The sequence below is a fragment of the Gopherus evgoodei genome, chromosome 3 (genome assembly GCF_007399415.2).
Source record: "Gopherus evgoodei ecotype Sinaloan lineage chromosome 3, rGopEvg1_v1.p, whole genome shotgun sequence".
Taxonomy (NCBI): domain Eukaryota; kingdom Metazoa; phylum Chordata; order Testudines; family Testudinidae; genus Gopherus; species Gopherus evgoodei.
Window position 1 is genome coordinate 57348400 of NC_044324.1, and position 20209 is coordinate 57368608.

At 42.9% G+C, this 20209-nt stretch overlaps 1 protein-coding gene across 1 annotated transcript in view; it reads left to right on the forward strand.

Moving 5' to 3' along the window:
- The first annotated feature begins 10 nt into the window (after window positions 1–10).
- The window catches only part of ZNF451 (zinc finger protein 451), an 81753-nt gene continuing 61554 nt past the window's right edge, over window positions 11–20209 (forward strand). The window contains exons 1-3 of the mRNA XM_030555643.1: window positions 11–176; window positions 1420–1506; window positions 17046–17129. Of these exons, the coding sequence (XP_030411503.1) occupies window positions 1423–1506; window positions 17046–17129 (168 nt within the window). The 5' untranslated portion in view covers window positions 11–176; window positions 1420–1422. The remainder of the gene's footprint in view (window positions 177–1419; window positions 1507–17045; window positions 17130–20209) is intronic.

Consider the following 20209-nt stretch of genomic DNA (forward strand, 5'->3'; position numbering starts at 1 on the left):
GTCTCCGCTTCCCGGAGTTCGGAGGAAGAGGAGCGCGCGCTGGTCGGCGCTCACGCGGAGGTGCTGCTTGCTCGGGTGTATGGGCCGCGCGGGAGCCGAGGCGCTCGCGGGCTTGCAGCTAAGGGAGCTGATGCGTCCGGCGGCGGGGCGGGCCCTGGCAGCGCTCCCGTTCCGTGGTGAGCCTGGGTTTAAGGGGCCTGTGATCTCTCTATGAGCCTTGGCTGCTGCAAAGTCCCCTGTGGTTGTAGCACAGCAGCCACCGGGCTCCCCGTGTCTGTGCTGCTGAGCTGTGGGCAGGGCCTGGTGGTCAGCAGCCAAGTGCATCCGCAGCATTACGGTCAGAGGGTCTGTCCGGCATTATGAACTCTGGGGCAGTTTCTTAGCAACCTGCCCTTGTCACTAGTTTGGGATCTCTTTAACTGGCAGCTGGGGCAGTGAAAGGCTCGTGCTTTTCTTTCCCATTGCTGCTCCTTTCCCCTTCCTTCCCTCTGCTTTTCCTCCCATCAAACATGTTAGCTGCTTTGATGAAACTGGAATGGAACTATTGGTGCTGTGTTATTTTGTGTCGCATCATATTATTTCCTCTGTTCCCCCTAGACTAGTACGTTCTTGCAGGTAAGAGAATATAATTACAAACTCCACTATAGCTGTCTAATACTGCAGTGCGCTGGCTAATCTGTACCTCTGTTCTCTTAGTATCAAAGCTGCTCACCTATGTGACCCAGGCCTCTACTGCTAAAAGCTTATAGAGAAATTTTCCTTTAGCTCAACTGGTCAGACCCTGTACTTTTGGAGGACGAGTAGCTATCCAAGTTAATCACTGTTGCCATAAAGTTCACAATGCCTGTGGTCATACTGACAAACATGAAGTTCCTAGGTATCTGTCAACTTGTTATAACTTAGCTCTTGTAGGATGCATTGATACTATAAAATTGATACCTGTATTGTAGCAAGGATGCCACTGCACTGATGCTGTTGCTAGCAGAGATGGAGCTCGGTCTTCTGTACTACCATGTTATGAAAACATGACTGAGCGAGTTTTCATACCATAGTAGTAGAAGTGTCTGAGCCCTGTCTGTAGTAGAGTTTACAGCATTGCTATCGCTAGGAATAAAGGTACCAGTAACTATTTTTCTTGTGTAGAAAAGGCTATATTTTACACAGTCCTTGGAAGATGCAGATATTAATAGTCACTGAGTTCAAATTTTAGCTCAAAGAATGTCTTTTCTCCTGTTCATTTGCTACTTTCTATTTTTGTTGTTTATCTTTAATTACCACTTAATGTGAAGTGTTCGTTTTTGTTTTGAGATACAGATTGGATGTGGGGGAAAGCTATTCAAAGTGGTATAAAACTGCATGGTTGTACAGTGAGGAAAATGAAGTCAATGATGAAGCATATTTTGGTTTATTTTTGTCCAGATAATGGAGTCTCTCAGCTCTGCTAGGGCTTATAAGCGTGAATCAGCAATGGAGGATGAAAGTGAAGATGACATTGAGTTTATCTGTGTAAGTAGATGTTGGCTGAATAACTATAGATACTTTTGCCATTTAAATATATAAAATGTTTTAAGGTTTGAATATGCAATGTTGATTATCTCTACTGTATGTTAAATAAAATGTTGATGTCATTTTAAAAACTCAAATTTTCAAAGCACAAGAAAATAGCTTTAGTTTTCACTTGCAAAAAGCAGTCAACCTGGCTGACATGCCTGTGTCAAGAGAATCTGTATTAAAAAGGGGGTTGGATTTGAGGCCCTAGTCCTACAATGACATCAGTCTGGGTGGGCAGGGGTGACTTCAGTGGGCTCTGTTGAGACACAATGAGCCTTGGCACACCTCATTACAGGTTGGGGCCCTGATGAGTTAACCATATCTGCTAGAACTGAATAGGAGCTCAGGGTTCTGGGCTTCAACCCCATGCAGTGGAGTGGTGGTTTCTGCCCTGGGCCCAAGTTAGTCTAATGCTGACTCTGCTTGCGCCCCCTTAGGAGGCCCCAGACCCGTGGTTGAGAACCACTGGTGTAGTTTGTGTGTGCATATTACTTAAGGCTGTCAGAGCCTGACTACAGCTTTTAGAAACATGCATTGCTAAACTTATGAGCAAAGTGGGGCATGTATAATGCTACATGGCAGTGGGCCTCAATCCTTTGTCAATGAAGGAATGCTATGATGGAAGGAAATATGGAAGAATGGAGGGACAACTTTCCTTTACAGGAGAACAACTTATGACCAGTCTTGCGCACGCACAATAAGGAAATAGATTTGGGTATGCAGTAGATTCAAGGACTGTGCGAGGAAACTGTAAGTAAAACAGTAATCCCCACAACACTATAAAATAGGTAGTGTAGATCAGCAATTCTCAAACCCCCCCCATTTTAGTGAGGTTGCCAGGGCTGGCTTAGACTTGCTGAGGTTCAGGGCCTAAGTCCGAACCCAACTGCCAGGAGCCGAAGCCTAAAACTGAGGACTTCAGCCCTGGACGGTGGGGCTCAAGATTACTGTATGTTAAATAAAATGTTGATGTCATTTTAAAAACTCAAATAGATTTGGGTATGCAGTAGATTCATCCCTGCCTGAGTCTGCAGCCCTTGGGCTTTGGCCCCTCTCCTGTCCCCCCACCCACTGCCTTGGGTGGTGGGTCTTGGACTTTGGCCCGCCCACCTGATGGGACAGCAGGGCTCAGATGAGTTTGGGTTTTGACCCCCCTCCCCTTCCTGGGGGTTGTAATTTTTGTTGTCAGAAGGGGGTCACAATGCAATGAAGTTTGAGAACCCCGGTGTAGATTTTAATGAGTCTGCTCTTTAGTGACCCTGGTCCTCAGTTATTTGAGGACATGGTCTCTGTGTGCACCTAGTAATGATGTTTGGTACTGAAGGAAACTGTAACTCGGAGCAGACAGGCAGGGACTGATGTCCCACACTAAATGTCTTCTGTAGAGAGTGAACATTCTTTTTTGCCTGTGCCATTACCCCTTGCCAGTTTTAAAAGTCCCAGAAAGGGTTATGGTTGTGGGGAGCCTTGAGTCCCAGCAGCTTGGTGGGAAGATTGGATAGTGTCTATGGATGTTAGTTCAGTTTGATCTTAAAGTATAAGAGGTTTGGTGCTGCAACTGATAAACATACCGACAGCTGGGGCATGTGAAACCTGGACAAGTGCTAGAGTGAGAGGGTCTATCTGTCATCACTTCCCCTTTTCCTCCTTATTAGTTAGGGTTGCCAACTTTCTAATCCCTGAAAACTGAACACTCCTGCCCTGCCCCTTTCCCTGAGGCCATGCCCCCTACCCTGCATCTTCTTCTGAGGCCCTGTCGCTCAATCTCCACCCCCACCTCTGTTGCTCATTCCCCCTATCCTCCTGGAACTCACCTGCTGTCTGCAGAGCCAGGCTGGGAGGAGCTGATGTGGAGCCTCCCCACCTGTCCAGATGGGACATGGCAGTGGTCAGTCCCCAGGGCAAGGGGCTGGGGTGAGTATATTGGAGCACAGTTGGGGTGCGGGGGGGTCCCTGGAGCAAGGGGCTGGGGTGAAGAAATTGGAGCACAGCAGGGCGGGGTTGGGAAATTAGGGCACAGCAGGGTGGGGGTCTGTCCCTGGAGCGAGAGACGGGAGTGGGGAAATCGGGGGGGGAGGGGCATCAGTCTCTGGAGCAGGGGATGGGGAAATTAGGGCACAGCGGTGTGTATGTGAGAGTCAGTCCCTGGAGCAAGAGGTCAAGGTGTGGAAATTGGGGCATGGAGGGGTGGTGGAGGGCAGGGGGTGGAGACGGGTTACAGACACCTGTCTGTCTGTCTATTCATCCCAGATGGCACTGGTACATACTTTGGAGCCCAGTCCGAAAGCCAGGCATTTCTCTCTGTCAGGCTGGGGGTGCAGCTCCTCCAGGCTCCAGCAGCTGCTGCTGCTCTTCCTGCCCCCCTTCCGCCCTAGTGGCAGAGGCCAGTTACTGACACTGCCAGTTTCCCGTTTCAACTGGACGTTTCCCTTTTCAACCTGCCAACTCTATTATTAGTGCTACACCTTTCCTCCTGCCTCTCTCCCAGAGAGGGCAAACATGACTGTTAGGTGTGAGAAGAGCATTTACTTGCCTGGGCCCACTCTCCAGCAACGGGCCCAGGTTTCATGTACCTAATCTGCATGTGTGCTCACCCTCTCCTGCTTGAGCTTTCACAAGCTGATACATGAATTGGGGGTGGAAGACTTTTTTTTTTTTTTTTTTTCCTTTTTCTTTCTAAAATAGGCTGTCAGCTTGGTAAGCAGGCGTTGAGCTGTCTGCAGGTGCTTCTTTCTCCTGCTCCAGTCACCATCAGTATATGCTCAGGCAAACCTTGCTCTCTATCAGGAAGTGACAGACAGCTTCACAAACTCTGAACTTGATCTAAAAACTAAATAGTCAGTTGGAAAATAAGTTTAAAAAAACAGATTTGGGGTTAATTTTAAAAGGACTGTAGAATATGAAAAATAGGGGTGGTGACAGCTATTCTTTTAAAATATAGCGTGTTATCCTGTATTTTCATTGGAATTGACTTAGAGTGGCTGCTCATCAGAGACTTAATTTACAGTGTGTAAATGTGGGGTTGTCTCCTGCTGAATAAATGTAAAGTATTTTAAAAAGTTGCAAGCACAGTTTCTGAAATTGTACTGTATGCATTTGTGTGGAAACTCTTCCTACTTCCCAGAGCACTGAACTAATACAAAATCATATGTACATCAGGGTGGATTGATTTAAATCAAAGCAATTTAAATCAACAAGTAGGGAACCCTGATTTAAATAATCGATTTTTGAATATTGTTTTTCATGTGTACTTTATTTTTTGTTTCTCAAGTTTCAAAGAAAGTCAAACCATTGAACTGGTGGAAGTCACCGGCTGAGCTCCTGGAACCAGAGTTTATTGAAGTACAAAATGAGCCTTTAACAGCATGTGCAGAGAGATATTTTCTTCATTTCAGTTTGTTCAGCTAGTTCAGTTCAATGACTAGTTCATTCAAAGTTAAGAAACCAATTGAGAATTGAAGAAGTAGGAACATTTGTTTTCCTCTTCCAAATGTGACAAAGTTCCTCATCTGCCTTGGTGGGTCCTGCGCTTATTGGCGGATTTGTTTGCCTCACAGATTCACCCTGTGGGTCGGGAAACAGCCCAGAGACCTTCCCTTCTGGTAGAAGCCACAGTCCAGGTCAGTTCCTCCTGTGTTTGATCAGGAGTTGAGAGGTTTGGGGGGAACCCGGGCCCGCCCTCTACTCCGGGTTCCAGCCCAGAGCCCTGTGGACTGTGACTGTCTAGAGTGCCTCCTGGTACAGTTGCGTGACAGCTACAACTCCCTGGGCTACTTCCCCATGGCCTCCTCCCAACATCTTCTTTGTCCTCACCACCAGACCTTCCTCCTGATGTCTGATAATGCTTGTACTTCTCAGTCCTCCAGCAGTATGCCTACTCACTCTCAGCTTCTTGCACGCCTCTTGATCCCAGTTCCTCACACGCACTTCCTCGCCTCTGGCTCCCTTTGGCCTGACTGAAGTGAGCCTTTTATAGCATCAGAGGGCCCTTAATTAGAGTCAGGTGCTTAACAGCCTCACGTAACTCTTAGATTAATTGGAGTTAGGTGTTCTCATTAGCCTGGCGCAGCCCCTGCTCTGGTCACTCAGGGAACAGACACCTGCTTCTCCAGTGGCCAGTATTATACCTGTCTTTGACTCCTCTGCTGGCTGGATCCCCTGACGCTTGCTCAGTGCATGGGGCTCTCCAGACCGCGTACTCCCCAGTGCGTACTTCAAGAGGTGAAGGCCGCTTTGCCACCTGCTGCTCAAGCCTACCTCGACTGGGTCCTGCAAGAGGGCACGCTCTGCTCATCCTCCACCCTGGCCCTTCAGACCTCTTCATCAGGCTCCTGCCCCGTGGACTCAAACGCCCCCCCCTCGCCCTTTCACTGTGAGCTGGCTGCATGATTTGCAGCCGGTTCGGTTCCAGACTGTGCCAAGGAAACATCTGTACACACTCGTACTCCACACTCTTCACTTCCTCACCCTCACGTCCCGCCTTGACACAAAGTGGCGGGACCTACTGCCACCTCTCGAGGATGAGGAGCCCCAATGGCCAGCCTGCACTCCACCTTGGTTCCGAGGCCCACCAGCTGTATCAGTTGGCGGCTCCTTCACGGGGTCGTGAGCATGGGCATGTACTTGGCACGGTTCACCCCTGTCCCAGACACCTGCCCCTTCTGCGGCATGAGGGAAACCCTGGCATACATTTATCTGGAGTGCGCCGGGTTGCTGCCTCTATTCCGGTTCCTCTTAGATATATTATTATGTTTTTGGTTGCACTTTTCCCCTCACCTGTACATTTACGCGCTCCCCATCTGAGGCCCCACAAAGTCTCAGACCTCCTTGTCAGCCTCCTCTTGGCCCTGGCCAAACTGGCCATCTACAAAATCAGGGAGAGGAGGTTGGCTGATGGGATTTCCTGCAACTGTTGGGCCTATTTCTGCTCCTCAGTCCATTCACGCATCCGGGCAGAGTTCCTCTGGGCAGCATCTGCTGGCTCCCTTGACGCCTTCGAGGAGCAGTGGCTGCTGTCTGGGGTTCTCTGCTCGGTGTCCCCGTTAGGTTCCCTACATTTAGCCCTGTCATGGTATAATCCCCCATTCTGAACCTTAGCATCCAAAAGATGGGGTACCAGCATGAATTCCTCTAAGCTCAATTACCAGCTCAGTACTTGTAGCGCTGCCACCAACCAGGAATTCCAATGCCTGGTACACCCTGGAACCCCCAAAACCTTGCCCGGGGACCCCCAAGACCCAGTCCCTCTGGATCTTAACACAAGGAAAGTAAACTCTTTCCCCCACCATTGCCTCTCCCAGGCTTCCCCTCCCTGGGTTACCCTGGAAGATCACTGTGATTCAAACTCCTTGAATCTTAAAACAGAGAGGAAAATTCACTTTCTCCCCTCCTTCTCTCTCCCCCTCCCAGACTCTCCCTGAGAGAGACAGTAATCCTAACACAGAGAGAAATTAGCCTCTCTCTCTCCCTTCCCTCCTTTCTCCCCACCAATTCCCTGGTGAATCCAGACCCAGTCCCCTGGGGTCTCACCAGAATAAAAAAAAAAAAACAATCAGGTTCTTAAATAAGAAAAGCTTTTAATTAAAGAAAGAGAAAACAGTAAAAATAATCTTTGTAAATTTAAGATGGACTATGTTACAGAGTCTTTCAGCTATAGACACTGGGAATACCCTCCCAGCCTAAGTATACAAGTACAAATTAAAATCCTTTCAGCAAAATACAAATTTGAACTCCTTCCAGCCAAATACACATTTGCAAATAAAGAAAACAAGCATAAGCCTAACTCGCCTTATCTACCTAGTACTTACTATTCTGGACATATAAGAGACTGTATCAGAGAGATTGGAGAGAGAGCTGGTTGCACGTCTGGTCCCTCTGAGCCCCCAGAGTGAACAACAACCAAACACTAACAGTACACACAAAAACTTCCCTTCCTCAAGATTTGAAAGTATCCTGTCCCCTGATTGGTCCTCTGGTCAGGTGACAGCCAGGCTCACTGAACTTGTTAACCCTTTACAGTCAAAAGAGACATGAAGTACTCCTGTTCTATTAACCCTTAACTATCTGTTTATGACAAGCCTTTTGACCACACTCCTGTCCTTGTTGTTTCATTTGTTGTCCCCCAGAATTACTTGGTTTTCCAGGTCCTGTGGATCCTCCCTTTAGGCTGAGGAGAAGTCCTTTTATTGCCAGCACTCAGTGCCCAAGGTGGCAACGGTTGGGTTCGTTGCTCAGTGTGCTCCGCGCCAAAAGGACACACCAGGGTGGAGAAGTAAACAAACTTTATTTGAGATCTCAAATAGGTGTTAGGAGCCACACAGGGCTCAGATCAAAAGCGCGCGAAACAAACCACTCACATACTTTTTATACTTCAACCAAAACAGTAAGTTGTTACGATGCTTTTTGTGACGTAAACTGTACCTGCCCAGAACCAAGTCTGCCCAGCAACTATTTCCCGCCCAAGGCCAAGTCTGCCTAACTACTAACCAGTTCTTACTGGTTTTCTTCTACAAGGAGTAGCCCCTTCCACAAGGGCAACTCAAGGTCAAACATGGAGTCTAGAGGAGAGCTGGTACACTATGACTCAGAGCAAGAGGACTTCATCAGCCCTCATGGCCTTCCATTCTCTTGAGTTACCTGGTTTATGCCATGTGCTTCCCCAACACTTTGGCAGTGGGCAGGCTTTGCCTGCCCGTTTCCTCACTACCAATAAGTCTACTCTGCTGTTCCCAACTGGCCTGAGTCTATCACACAAGCTATGAATAAAAAAAAGAGTGTGAAAGGATGAGATCCACTCGTTCTAAAAATTTGAAGGACCCAAAACAACCAGTTCAGTTATCTACGGATAATACATCCTTTGCTTAATAAATCATTATCTTGAACTAAACAAGTTTTGCATTTAAATGCTTAACTATTAATTTATATTATTAAATATTTAAACATTTAATAATTTTTATTTAAATAATTTTAATTATAGTGAGTTCAGGCTTTAGTACACATGGTCATAATTTCAAATTTAATTTTTAAATAGCCTTTTAAAAAGATAATGTATTTAATTTAAATAAAAACTGATTTAAATAAAAACATCCCACTTTTATTTTCGTAATCATTGATTTTTACCCACTCCGATATAAAAACATTACAACCTGGTGCACTCCTCTCTTCTGGACAGTCACCAGTCTTTTGTAAATAGACCTGAATCCTGGGCCCCTTGTGCTTCTGAGCTACCCCAGGGTCTGGTAGTTACCTGTCACTGTTCCTGCTCTGGGTGTCTCAAGTGAAATCCCAGGTTTAGACCCCATATCTGACACCCTTCTTGGGCAGTGGGACCCTGTGATCTGGCTGCCTTAGATCTCCAAATTAATGCCCTAGCCACCCATGGGCCTGCAGTTTCGTACGCTTGTTCCTCCAGAGTCATCCTGGCTGTGGAAGCTCTGGTTTCTTAAACTCATTAGGACAGTGTCACAGAAGGGCAAAGAGCACAGGTTTAGCAAAGGAATTTCTTAACCAGAGACACTTTACTATTATTAAAGCATATTAGAGAGTTACTGATCTTGGAAAACAATAAAATCTTGAAGGTACACCCTTCTTTAGTCTAGTCTCATCCCTCCTGTGAGTCCTGGGTTTGATCAGTGTTTTTAGACTCAGTAGCTCTTCCTGCCTTTTGTATCCTGAGGCTGGTTGTCTTGCATGTTATGATGATCTGGCCCCTTGCTCCAAGAAACACCCCTCTTTTAAAACAGTCTCTGTCCCTTTTTGCCCATGCGTTTCAGCTTGCAGAGAGTCCTTCAAAGTCAGTGGCTCTACAGGTAGAAAACCCACTGTTCGACTAGGGGAAAGTCATTCAACGCTGATGGCCCTTGATGGTGCTCTCATTGTAAGACCTCTCTGAGGTATCCCATGCCTTAGCATGAGCAGGATAGGGTCTGCAATAGCTTTGTCACGACCAAGTTAGTTTTTTCAGTGCAAACTGAATGTCTTAATCCAACATCGAAGTTACGATGCAAAGTGAAGGGCACCATTAAGGTTGCAATTAAATGTCATTCACGGAACAAAATGGAGTTGAAACTTTGACTTGGATGTATCCCCAGTCTCTTTCACATTGTTCACTCTGCTTACAGCAAATAATGAAGTGCAGTTTGATTTGTGAAGGTTTTGTTTTGTTTTTCTTTTCAGTTGATGAAACCAATTATATCTAAATTCTTGAAAAAGGAATAAAAACCTTTCAACTCCTCTTGAGGGCTTCTTGACAAAAACTATCTTTGCAAAGAGTAAACACAGTAAACAAAAAAATTACATAGCTTAATTATTCCATCTTCTAGGGTCCTATCTGTTTCATCTTTACCTTTTAGTTTAGAAGTTCTTTGAGCAAGTGGAGCCCTTGGTTTGGTGGTGATTCTGCAAGGACTTATGAACATGTTTAATTTTCGAAGTACTCCTATGAAGTTCATCTTAAAGTCGAACTTGTATGTCAGTCTTGGCAGGATTGTGGCCTTTGCATCTTGTGCAGCACCGCATATAATTAACGTCCTTGGACATTTCTATAAAATCAACTGTACAATGTTAAATTATGACGTATGATCCTGTCTGAAAGAAATTGTCTGAATTTATACAGTGCATACTGTAACTCTTCTGTGAGGGGTTGGGTTCTCTCCCCTTCTTTCTTTGTTCTTTGCTCTACAGTATGGTAGTTGGAACTGAAGTATGGAATCTGAGTGAAAACTCGGGAAGACAGAATCCGTAGAATTTACATGTAGGTTTTCCAGAATCACAGGTAACTTGTGTACTCCAGAACAAACAGCGAGGTTGACCTTGCTCCTCTCTTTCAAATTCCTCCTCAGGCTTCGTTAACTTAATTGAGCCATCTTGTAGTGACCTCTACTTATGTCTTCAGAACTGACTGATTTTTTTTCTTCTCCAGTGAGATTTTTCAAATGCAGTGTGAGGCGCCCAACTCTTGTTGAAAGTCAGTGGGAATTGAGGTCTAGCTGCCACTTGGACCTTTGAAAATCTTCCCTTCAAAAATAATATATTGGAAGAAAAATAAAGAGGAACCAACAGGGAGTATACCTCACAAAAGAAGTTGTTCTGAAACAATTCCTTTTTGTTCCATAACAATTATTTATTTCGTACAGTGCTATGTCGAATTCTGTCAGTTTCTCTGAGCAAAAACTTATTTTCATTTATCTGTAAAGCATCATGCATGCTTATTGTGCTGTAGAACTAATGAATTAATTCATGAACACAGTTTGAACAGCAAAGTAAAATTCTTTTAAAAAAATGGGACTCTATTCTAAATCATGTTAATAGGATAGTGACATAAAGAACCGGCAAACACTCACTTCTGAGGATAGTCCTACTGTACTCAGAATTTATTAGATGGGAAACTAAGAATATGAAGAATAAATAGCCAAAATATATAAAGACAATTATTTCTTTAAAAAGTACATCAAGTAGTAGGTTCTTGAGAGTTAGTGTATCTGCTAAGGTCCTCTGTTTTCCCCCCCCCCACCCAAAAAAATAATAACCCAGTGGTCTGTGAAACACTTGTGGCGAGGTGGCTGGCTAGATAGTATTGTACTGCCTCCTTGTTTCCATCTACTACACTTTAGAAAATGTAATGTAATTAGAAATGAAAATACATTACTAGCTCTGTTCTTCCAAGTAAACAGTTTCTGGTAATTTCTACAGTTTGACAACAAAATCTCAGCCAGACTCTAAATCTTGGAAACAAGGAGTGATAGTCTTGCAGACACTCTTGTGGAGGTAAGGAGTCAGGCGGAAGACTTGGAAGATAATCAAGAAAAACAGTGAGACCTGCTGATGTGTTCATAAAGAAAATGGCTGCCTTCCCATGAGATCTTGAGCATTTGGAGCATTATTCATATTCTTAGAATATAATTACAGATATTTTAGATTTTCTCCAGGGAACAGATGCAGACAATTTTTTTATTAGTAAATGGCTTCCCAAGATCTAAAGATGGACATACAACACATGGTTCTACCACCTATGAAAAATCTAGCTACTTGCTGAAGTATCTTTCATTTTCAAAGGCTGCCTTTCCTATCCATTTGAATTGCTATGTACTGAATAGACAAACTCTCCAGTATTTTTCTTTCTGGATTTGAGTTGCACCACATGGATGCCAAGGAAAGCTTTGGTCCTGGGAGGAGCAAACTCTGGACTAAGACTGCCATTTTTATTCCTGACCAAACTCTGACAAGTACTTGGATTTTGTATTTACTACCCTGGAGAAAGCAGAAACACTACTAGATGCATCTGTCCACAATCCTAGCCAGTTCCTTTGAAGAAGTAGACTTGAACTAAATGGGAAATCTTCTTTTGTTATAAAATGGTGAGCACAAATAATCCGGTGGCAGTTTTGTAGTTTTACACTTGATTTTCAGTATACTTATGCTTATTTTTCAATGATAAGAATCTTTATATGTCACAGACGCAAACTCTGTTCATGGATGTCAAAATTCAGTTGAATTCTATATTTATATTGTATATGTGTTTATAACTATATTCCTAGCAGTTAGGTTTTGGCATAAACTGGCTCATGATGTTTCTGAGGCATTAATTTGATGATGTATGTAAATGCATACATAGATACATTTTCCAAAAGGTTGGAAAAATTAATAGACACCTGCTGTCCAGAGGTTGATACAAAATGGGAGGGAGAGATGTGCAGATCTGAGGTCTTAGGGGAATGATGATGTGACGCCCAACCCCACTATCCCAAAAGCTTCTTGAAAAGGAGGTGCTCTGGAATTCTTAGAGACTGATCCAAGGCTGCATCTTTCTCACTAAGCAAAGTGCAGCTGAGTTTTTTTTCACTAATAAGATTCTGAATAGTAGCAGTGAAACTAATTAATTTTTTGTTAATTAAATTCTAATGTTCTGGGACAAGCTATGAATAGCTAGAGACACACTATAGCTGCCTGGAGATGGAAAAGACAATCTTGCATCATTTCAGATATAGAAGCTCTAGACACTTTTAAAAAAATGATTGTAGATTCTGCAGAAATTAATGTTTTTTAAACTAGGAGATGGGGGAAAGCCGACTGCTGCAGAGGAGCATGTGGATCGGACACAGACTTCTCTTAGGGGAGAGTCTGATGATAGGGAATCTCCAGGTTATAGTCGGGAACAAAGGACGGAAGAGGATAATGTAAGGGCAGGATCAGGTGATAAAGAGTCACATAAAAAAGAAACTGGCACATCAGAAAAGGGCAGACAAATAAACAAGGACAAGTTCTTAAAGTGCTCGTACACAAATGCTAGAAATCGAAATAATAAGATGGGTGAACTAGAGTGTTGTGATAAAGGAGGATATTGATATAATAGGCATCGCAGAAACCTGGTGGACTGAGAGCAATCAGTGGGACACAATCATTTCAGGGTACAAAATATATCGGAAGGACAGAACAGGTCGTGCAGGGGGAGGAGTGGCACTATATGTGAAAGAAAATGTAGATTCAAATGAAGTAAAAATCTTAAACGAATCCACATGTTCCATAGAATCGCTATGGATAGAAATGTAATGCTCTAATAAGAATATAACAGTAGGGATCTATTATCGACCACCTGACCAGGACAGTAATAGTGATGTTGAAATGCTGAGGGAAAATAGAGAGGCTGTCAGAATTAAGAATCCAATAATAGTGGGGGATTTCAATTATCCCCATATTGACTGGGAACATTTCACTTCAGGACGAAATACAGAGATGAAATTTCTCGATACTTTAAATGACTGCTTTATGGAGCAGCTGGTACGGGAACCCACAAGGGGAGAGGCAACCCTAGATTTAATCCTGAGTGGAGCGCAGGAGCTGGTCCAAGAGGTAACTATAGCAGGACCGCTTGGAAATAGTGACCATAATACAATAACATCCAACATCCCTGTGGTGGGAAGAATGCCTCAATAGCCCAACACTGTGGCATTTAATTTCAAAAGGGGGAACTATACAAAAATGAGGAGGTTAGTTAAACAAAAGTTAAAAGGTACAGTGACTAAAGTGAAATCCCTGCAAGTTGCATGGGCCTTTTTCAAAGACACCATAATAGAGGCCCAACTTCAATGTATACCCCAAATTAAGAAACACAGTAAAAGGACTAAAAAAGAGCCACCGTGGCTTAACAACCATGTAAAAGAAGCAGTGAGAGAGAGAGACTTCCTTTAAAGAGTGGAAGTCAAATCCTAGTGAGGCAAATAGAAAGGAGCACAAACACTGCCAGCTTAAGTGCAAGAGTGTAATACGAAAAGCTATAGAGGAGTTTGAAGAACGGCTAGCCAAAAACTCCAAAGGTGGTGGTAAAATGTTTTTTAATTACATCAGAAGCAGGAAGCCTGCTAAACAACCGGTGGGGCCCCTTGGCAATCGAAATACAAAAGGTGCACTTAAAGACGATAAAGTCATTGCGGAGAAACTAAATGGATTCTTTGCTTCAGTCTTCATGGCTGAGGATGTTAGGGAGATTCCCAAACCTGAACTGGCTTTTGTAGGTGATAAATCTGAGGAACTGTCACAGACTGAAGTGTCACTAGAGGTGGTTTTGGAATTAATTAATAAACTCAACATTAACAAGTCACCGGGACCAGATGGCATTCACCCAAGAGTTCTGAAAGAACTCAAATATGAAGTCACGGAACTATTAACTAAGATTTGTAACCTGTCCTTTAAATCGGCTTCGGTACCCAATGACTGGAAGTTAGCTAATGGTAACGCCAATATTTAAAAAGGGCTCTAGAGGTGATCCCAGCAATTACAGACCGGCAAGTCTAACGTCGGTACCGGGCAAATTAGTCGAAACAATAGTTAAGAATAAAATTGTCAGACACATAGAAAAATATAAACTGTTGAGTGATAGTCAACATGGTTTCTGTAAAGGGAAATCGTGTCTTACTAATCTATTAGAGTTCTTTGAAGAGGTCAACAAACATGTGGACAAGGGGGATCCAGTGGACATAGTGTACTTGGATTTCCAGAAAGCCTTTGACAAGGTCCCTCACCAAAGGCTCTTACTTAAATTAAGCTGTCATGGGATAAAAGGGAAGCTCCTTTTATGGATTGAGAACTGGCTAAAAGACAGGGAACAAAGGGTAGGAATTAATGGTAAATTCTCAGAATGGAGAGGGGGTAACTAGTGGTGCTCCCGAAGAGTCAGTCCTAGGACCAATCCTATTCAATTTATTCATAAATGATCTGGAGAAAGGGGTAAACAGTGAAGTGGCAAAGTTTGCTGATGATACTAAACTACTCAAGATAGTTAAGACCAAAGCAGATTGTGAAGAACTTCAAAAAGATCTCACAAAACTAAGTGATTGGGCAACAAAATGGCAAATGAAATTTAATGCGGATAAATGTAAAGTAATGCACATTGGAAAAAATAACCCCAACTATACATACAATATGATGGGGCTAATTTAGCTATAATGAGTCAGGAAAAAGATCTTGGCGTCATCGTGGATAGTTCTCTGAAGATGTCCACGCAGTGTGCAGAAGCGGTCAAAAAAGCAAACAAGATGTTAGGAATCCTTAAAAAGGGGATAGAGAATAAGACTGCGAATATATTATTGCCCTTACATAAATCCATGGTACGCCCACATCTCGAATACTGTGTACAGATGTGATCTCCTCACCTCAAAAAAGATATTCTAGCACTAGAAAATGTTCAGAAAAGGGCAACTAAAATGATTAGGGGTTTGGAGAGGGTCCCATACGAGGAAAGATTAAAGAGGCTAGGCCTCTTCAGCTTGGAAAAGAAGAAACTAAGGGGGGATATGATAGAGGTATATAAAATCATGAGTGATATTGAGAAAGTGGATAAGGAAAAGTTATTTACTTATTCCCATAATACAAGAACTAGGGGTCACCAAATGAAATTAATAGGTAGCAGGTTTAAAACATATAAAAGGAAGTTCTTTTTCACACAGCGCACAGTCAACTTGTGGAACTCCTTGCCTGAGGAGGTTGTGAAGGCTGGGACTATAACAATGTTTGAAAGGGAACTGGATAAATTCATGGTGGCTAAGTCCATAAATGGCTATTAGCCAGGAAGGGTAAAAAATGGTGTCCCTAGCCTCTGCTCATCAGAGGAAGGAGAAGGATGGCAGGAGAGAGATCACTTGATCATTGCCTGTTAGCTTCACTCCCTCTGGGATTGACCACTGTCGGTAGACAGATACTGGGCTAGATGGACCTTTGGTCTGACCCGGTACGGCCGTTCTTATGTTCGATGTGCTACATATATAGGCTTACTTATCCTGTTCTGGCGTGACTCAAACAATATGGGATACTGTAGACCACTATATATATGTCTGTTATTCAGAAGGTCAGACTACATAGTCATAATGGTCCTTATTCCCTTAAAATCTATTAACATTTTGTCACAACAAGGAAGACCTGGAGCTCTAGACTTAACTTTTAATGACCCATTTTTAAACAATGGCATACTCCCTTTATTAAAGATATTGATTGCTGTTCCCGCATTGTACTTTGGAATTTTGTTCCTGTCCCCATCGTTAGTTCACTTATCATTCCTTGACAGTCTGCATCTATGTGCTGGTTTATGTTACGCCAGAGTTGTGCAGACTCACAATGGCAAGTCAGTTGTCTTTATGGGATAGAGATCTACCATGATGAGCAGTTGGCACGTGCCATTCTTTCTAGAATCCTCATTTTTGAGTGTAATAACGTACTGGAGTCCAATCCAGTTCCTTCTTACTTCTGATTAAGATTTAATAAAACAAATTAAGACAACTTTTTCTATTCATTGGCTTGTGCAGTGCCTTTTGAGTACATAGACACATATGTCAGGATACAGGACATATATTACTTCTGTCTACATAGTGCTTATTATGTATGAAAAAACTATTGGGGGGCAACTGTTTGATACTATTTCCTGTGTTAAGTCTTTAATGCTCAAGAAGGAATCTGTGGTAATGCTTTGTTCCCTGAATGTTGATCTCTTAACTTTTCTGATAGAAGCATTTGTTTTGTGGGCTGAGTATTGCTTTGTATAGTGAGATCTAGCATTCCATCTCTTGATAATAGACTGATGCCTAAGTACAGTTGGAGAAATAGAGTCGGATATTTGTGTCACTGACATGGTATTCCTTAAAGCATGTGAACTTGGTAAACCAAAAACCAATGAAAAGGAACATAACAGAAAGTTGGGTGGTGAGGAGACAAATAGAAAGAGTGGTAAATAAAATGAACAGTTTCAAGTTGATTACACCGTTTGATTTTTATATACAGAAGAAGCAATGGAAAAGAGGAAGACCAAGAGAGAATTGTGGGCTGCAGCATCCTAAGTAATAAGATGTTATCACAGCATGTGTTTGAGAAACCCATTAATAGCGTTTCTGAACACACCATGAAATAACTGGCCAATGTATCCATATATGTGATATCCTAGATCCCAATCTATTAATGTATAGAAATTTAACTTCAAGAAAAACAACCATGCTTTTTTAAACCTCTTTTAGGAAGGGCCTTCAAGACCTGTGCTTGATTGCATTGACCTTGTCAGTAGTGATGATGAAGAACCTAGCAGCAGCTCTAATGTCTATGTGAGTATGTTGTTATATTTCATTCTTGGACATTATCGGTTGAAATAATTCTTCCAAAAGAAACCCAGAACTGATTTTGTGTCTTTCTTTATGTAGAATTTTAATAGTTTAGACTCCATGTTGGTACATAAACCAAAGCAAACATATGTAAGGTGATTTGCAGTCACAGCTGTCTTTTGTGGAGTTAATAAATACTAATCTTTGGGACGTCGTTACACTCGACTAACTGCCAGGAGTATTGTGAATCACATTAATTTTAATAGCTTGTGCTAGTATGTGGTCATACCCTATATGAAAATGTTTTTACTCCATAGTCCAAACTGCAATATTTTCTCCCGACTGGTTGTAGGCCTGCTACGCTAGTGCTGTGCAAATAATAATACTGTGTCTTCTGTAACCCCATTCTAAAGCAACCTGATCCGTCCTTCCCCCATGGTTGCTGATATTTTCTTTAAAAAGAGATGCTGCTTATTTGGATCATTTAATGTATTTTGCTAATTTAAAAACAAACAGAAAAGAATCCATTTTTTGTGCTTTATCTAAATTTCCTTTGCCAACATTACTACTGTTCCAAAATACTTATGTGCAAAATAGAATAAATCCCATCTTAATATACCTAATTGCTTGATTTATTCAACTGGTCCACAATCCAGTTTTTGCAGCATCAGTCCCTTATATGGGAATATTTTGTCAAACCCTGAAGTATGACATTTAACAAACCGAACAGGAAGTAAAAATTGATTATAAGGATGAACCTTTTGTTTGCAAAGGTGTGTTAGTGTGATCAGTAATAAGAGGAAGGGAAACTTAGAAAAAGTACAGGAAAAGGCTTTGTTGAAAAGCGATGTTTTTTTCCAATGTCTCAGTGCGGAGATGGTCTCTCTAATGTGGAAATTGTTTTCCTTCAATTCAAATTAAGCTTGACAGCTGAGTTGGGGCACCTACTCTTTCTGTGGAGGTCGTGGTTGATTGGCTTTGATCTTCTGTTTGAGTGCTTAGTCAAGGAGCAAAGCGAGGCCTCATCTATTCTTAAAAATTAGATCAACCTAGCTATAGTATTTTTCACAGCCCTGAACACTGTAGTTAGGTTAACTTAATCCTCAGTGTGGCTAGATCAATGGAGGAATTCTTCCATCAACCTAGCTTCCACATCTCAGAGACGTGGATTAACTACATAGATGGAAAACCCCTTTCTGTTCATGTATCTAATCATCTGTACTACAATGGCACAATCAAGGCCAGTGCAAGGATGTTTCGCGCCCTAGGCGAAACTTCTATCTTGCGCCGCCCCTGCCCTGAGGGGCCCCCCCGCAGCATCTCCCCCCTCACCCTGAGGTACCTCCCATGCCCTGAGACACCCCCTTGTGCAGCTTAGGTGCCGCAAGCCTGGGAGGGGGAGAAGTAAAGCGGCCACGACGTGCTCGGGGAGGAGGTGGGGCAGGGGTGAGCTGGGGCGGGGAGTTCACCTGTGTGCCGCCCTCCCCTTCCTTGCTGCAGGCGGCCCTCCCCGCGTTCCTCTGCCCCAGCTCCCTCCGCCTAAATGCTGGCAGAGACTGGGGCGGCCGAAGATCCAGCCACTGCAGTCGCTGCTGAAGAAAATGGCGCCCCCCAAATGCCAGTGCCCTAGGCGACCGCCAACGTTGCCTAAATGGTTGCACCGGCCCTGGGCACAATTGCAGAGCTGTGGCTATGGCGCCCAACCAGTTGTAATGTAGACATATCCTGAGTTACTGAAATCGTCATCTACAACTCTGTAGAAACTGAGTAAATGGTATGTTTGAGAGACAGGAGAGCAAGTCCATTAGACGAGCAGCATGAATAACGGAAGCATCTCCAAAAATGCTAAATACACTGTGGTTTCTGACTCAGATTGATGTGTTTTGGAGAAGTACTTTGTAGAACCACAACATATTGTGAATCTCATTTGACTGTATCTTAGGCAAGGCATTTAAGTAACATGCTGTAAAGAGCATGAAATGTTAAGTCTCCATCCATAAAAGACTTTGCACATGGCAAATTTACACCTTGTTTATTATTTGTGTAAATAAAAATCTTACTAACAGAAAGGAAAATGGTTGTACTGTAACAGATTCTGATGCTAAATCGCCCTTAAACTTTGTTAGTACATTTCAGTTTCAACACTTAAGTATGCAATTTAGTCTATCGCGCTTTAGGGACTGCTGCATTGAATCTTACCCAAGCCATTTCCTTGCAGTGCTTATGCTGTGATGTGGTGTTTAATCCCCAGAGAGATGTTTTTTGGTGTAAATACATTGTATATATGTTTAAGTGAATTGCAGTGTTTGACCAGGGTCCTGGGGGGGTGGGAGGGACACTGAGAATGCTCAATTAGGGCAAATTGCAAATAATGGGATAGACAATCCCTCAAAACTGGTGGCTATTTTAATACTTAAATTCACCAAGCCAGTGACAAAATAGCTTCTACAATACCTTTCTGGGTTACACAGAAGCCAAAACACAGCTTCCTTAAAGCAACCCTGCCTTGGGTACCCACCCAGACAGCCAAGTCATATATGATGGAGATTATTGAAAATCTTGTTCATCATATGAAAAGTTCTACCAATCCCGAAGGATTGGGGACACTGCCTCCCAGGTTAATGAATACTTCACATTTTACCCAAATACATGCTTACAGACAATTTTTATTAATTAAACCAAAATTTATTTAAAAAGAAAATAGGGAGAATATTCGTTAAAAGATCATTATAAATACAGACATAAGTAATAGTTCTGAGATCGGTTTCATAGCAATGCTGAGCTTTGGAGTTGCAAAGAGTTCTTAGTCCTAGGGTTGCCAAGTTTGGTTGGACAAATTCCTGGAGATTTCATCACATGACATAATCTTTAATTAGAGAGTCATCTTTAATTCTTGGGGACTCCAGGACAATCCTGGAGGGTTGGCAACCATAATTAGTCCATAGGTTTAGTCCAATTTCCAATACCAGAGTGCTCCAAATGAAGTTAGAGACCACAGTTTTGCAACTCATGCTCCCACTGATAAACAGATTTGAGATGAAAGGATCAGGTCGCACGGGCCCTTTATACAGTTCCTGGGCAGC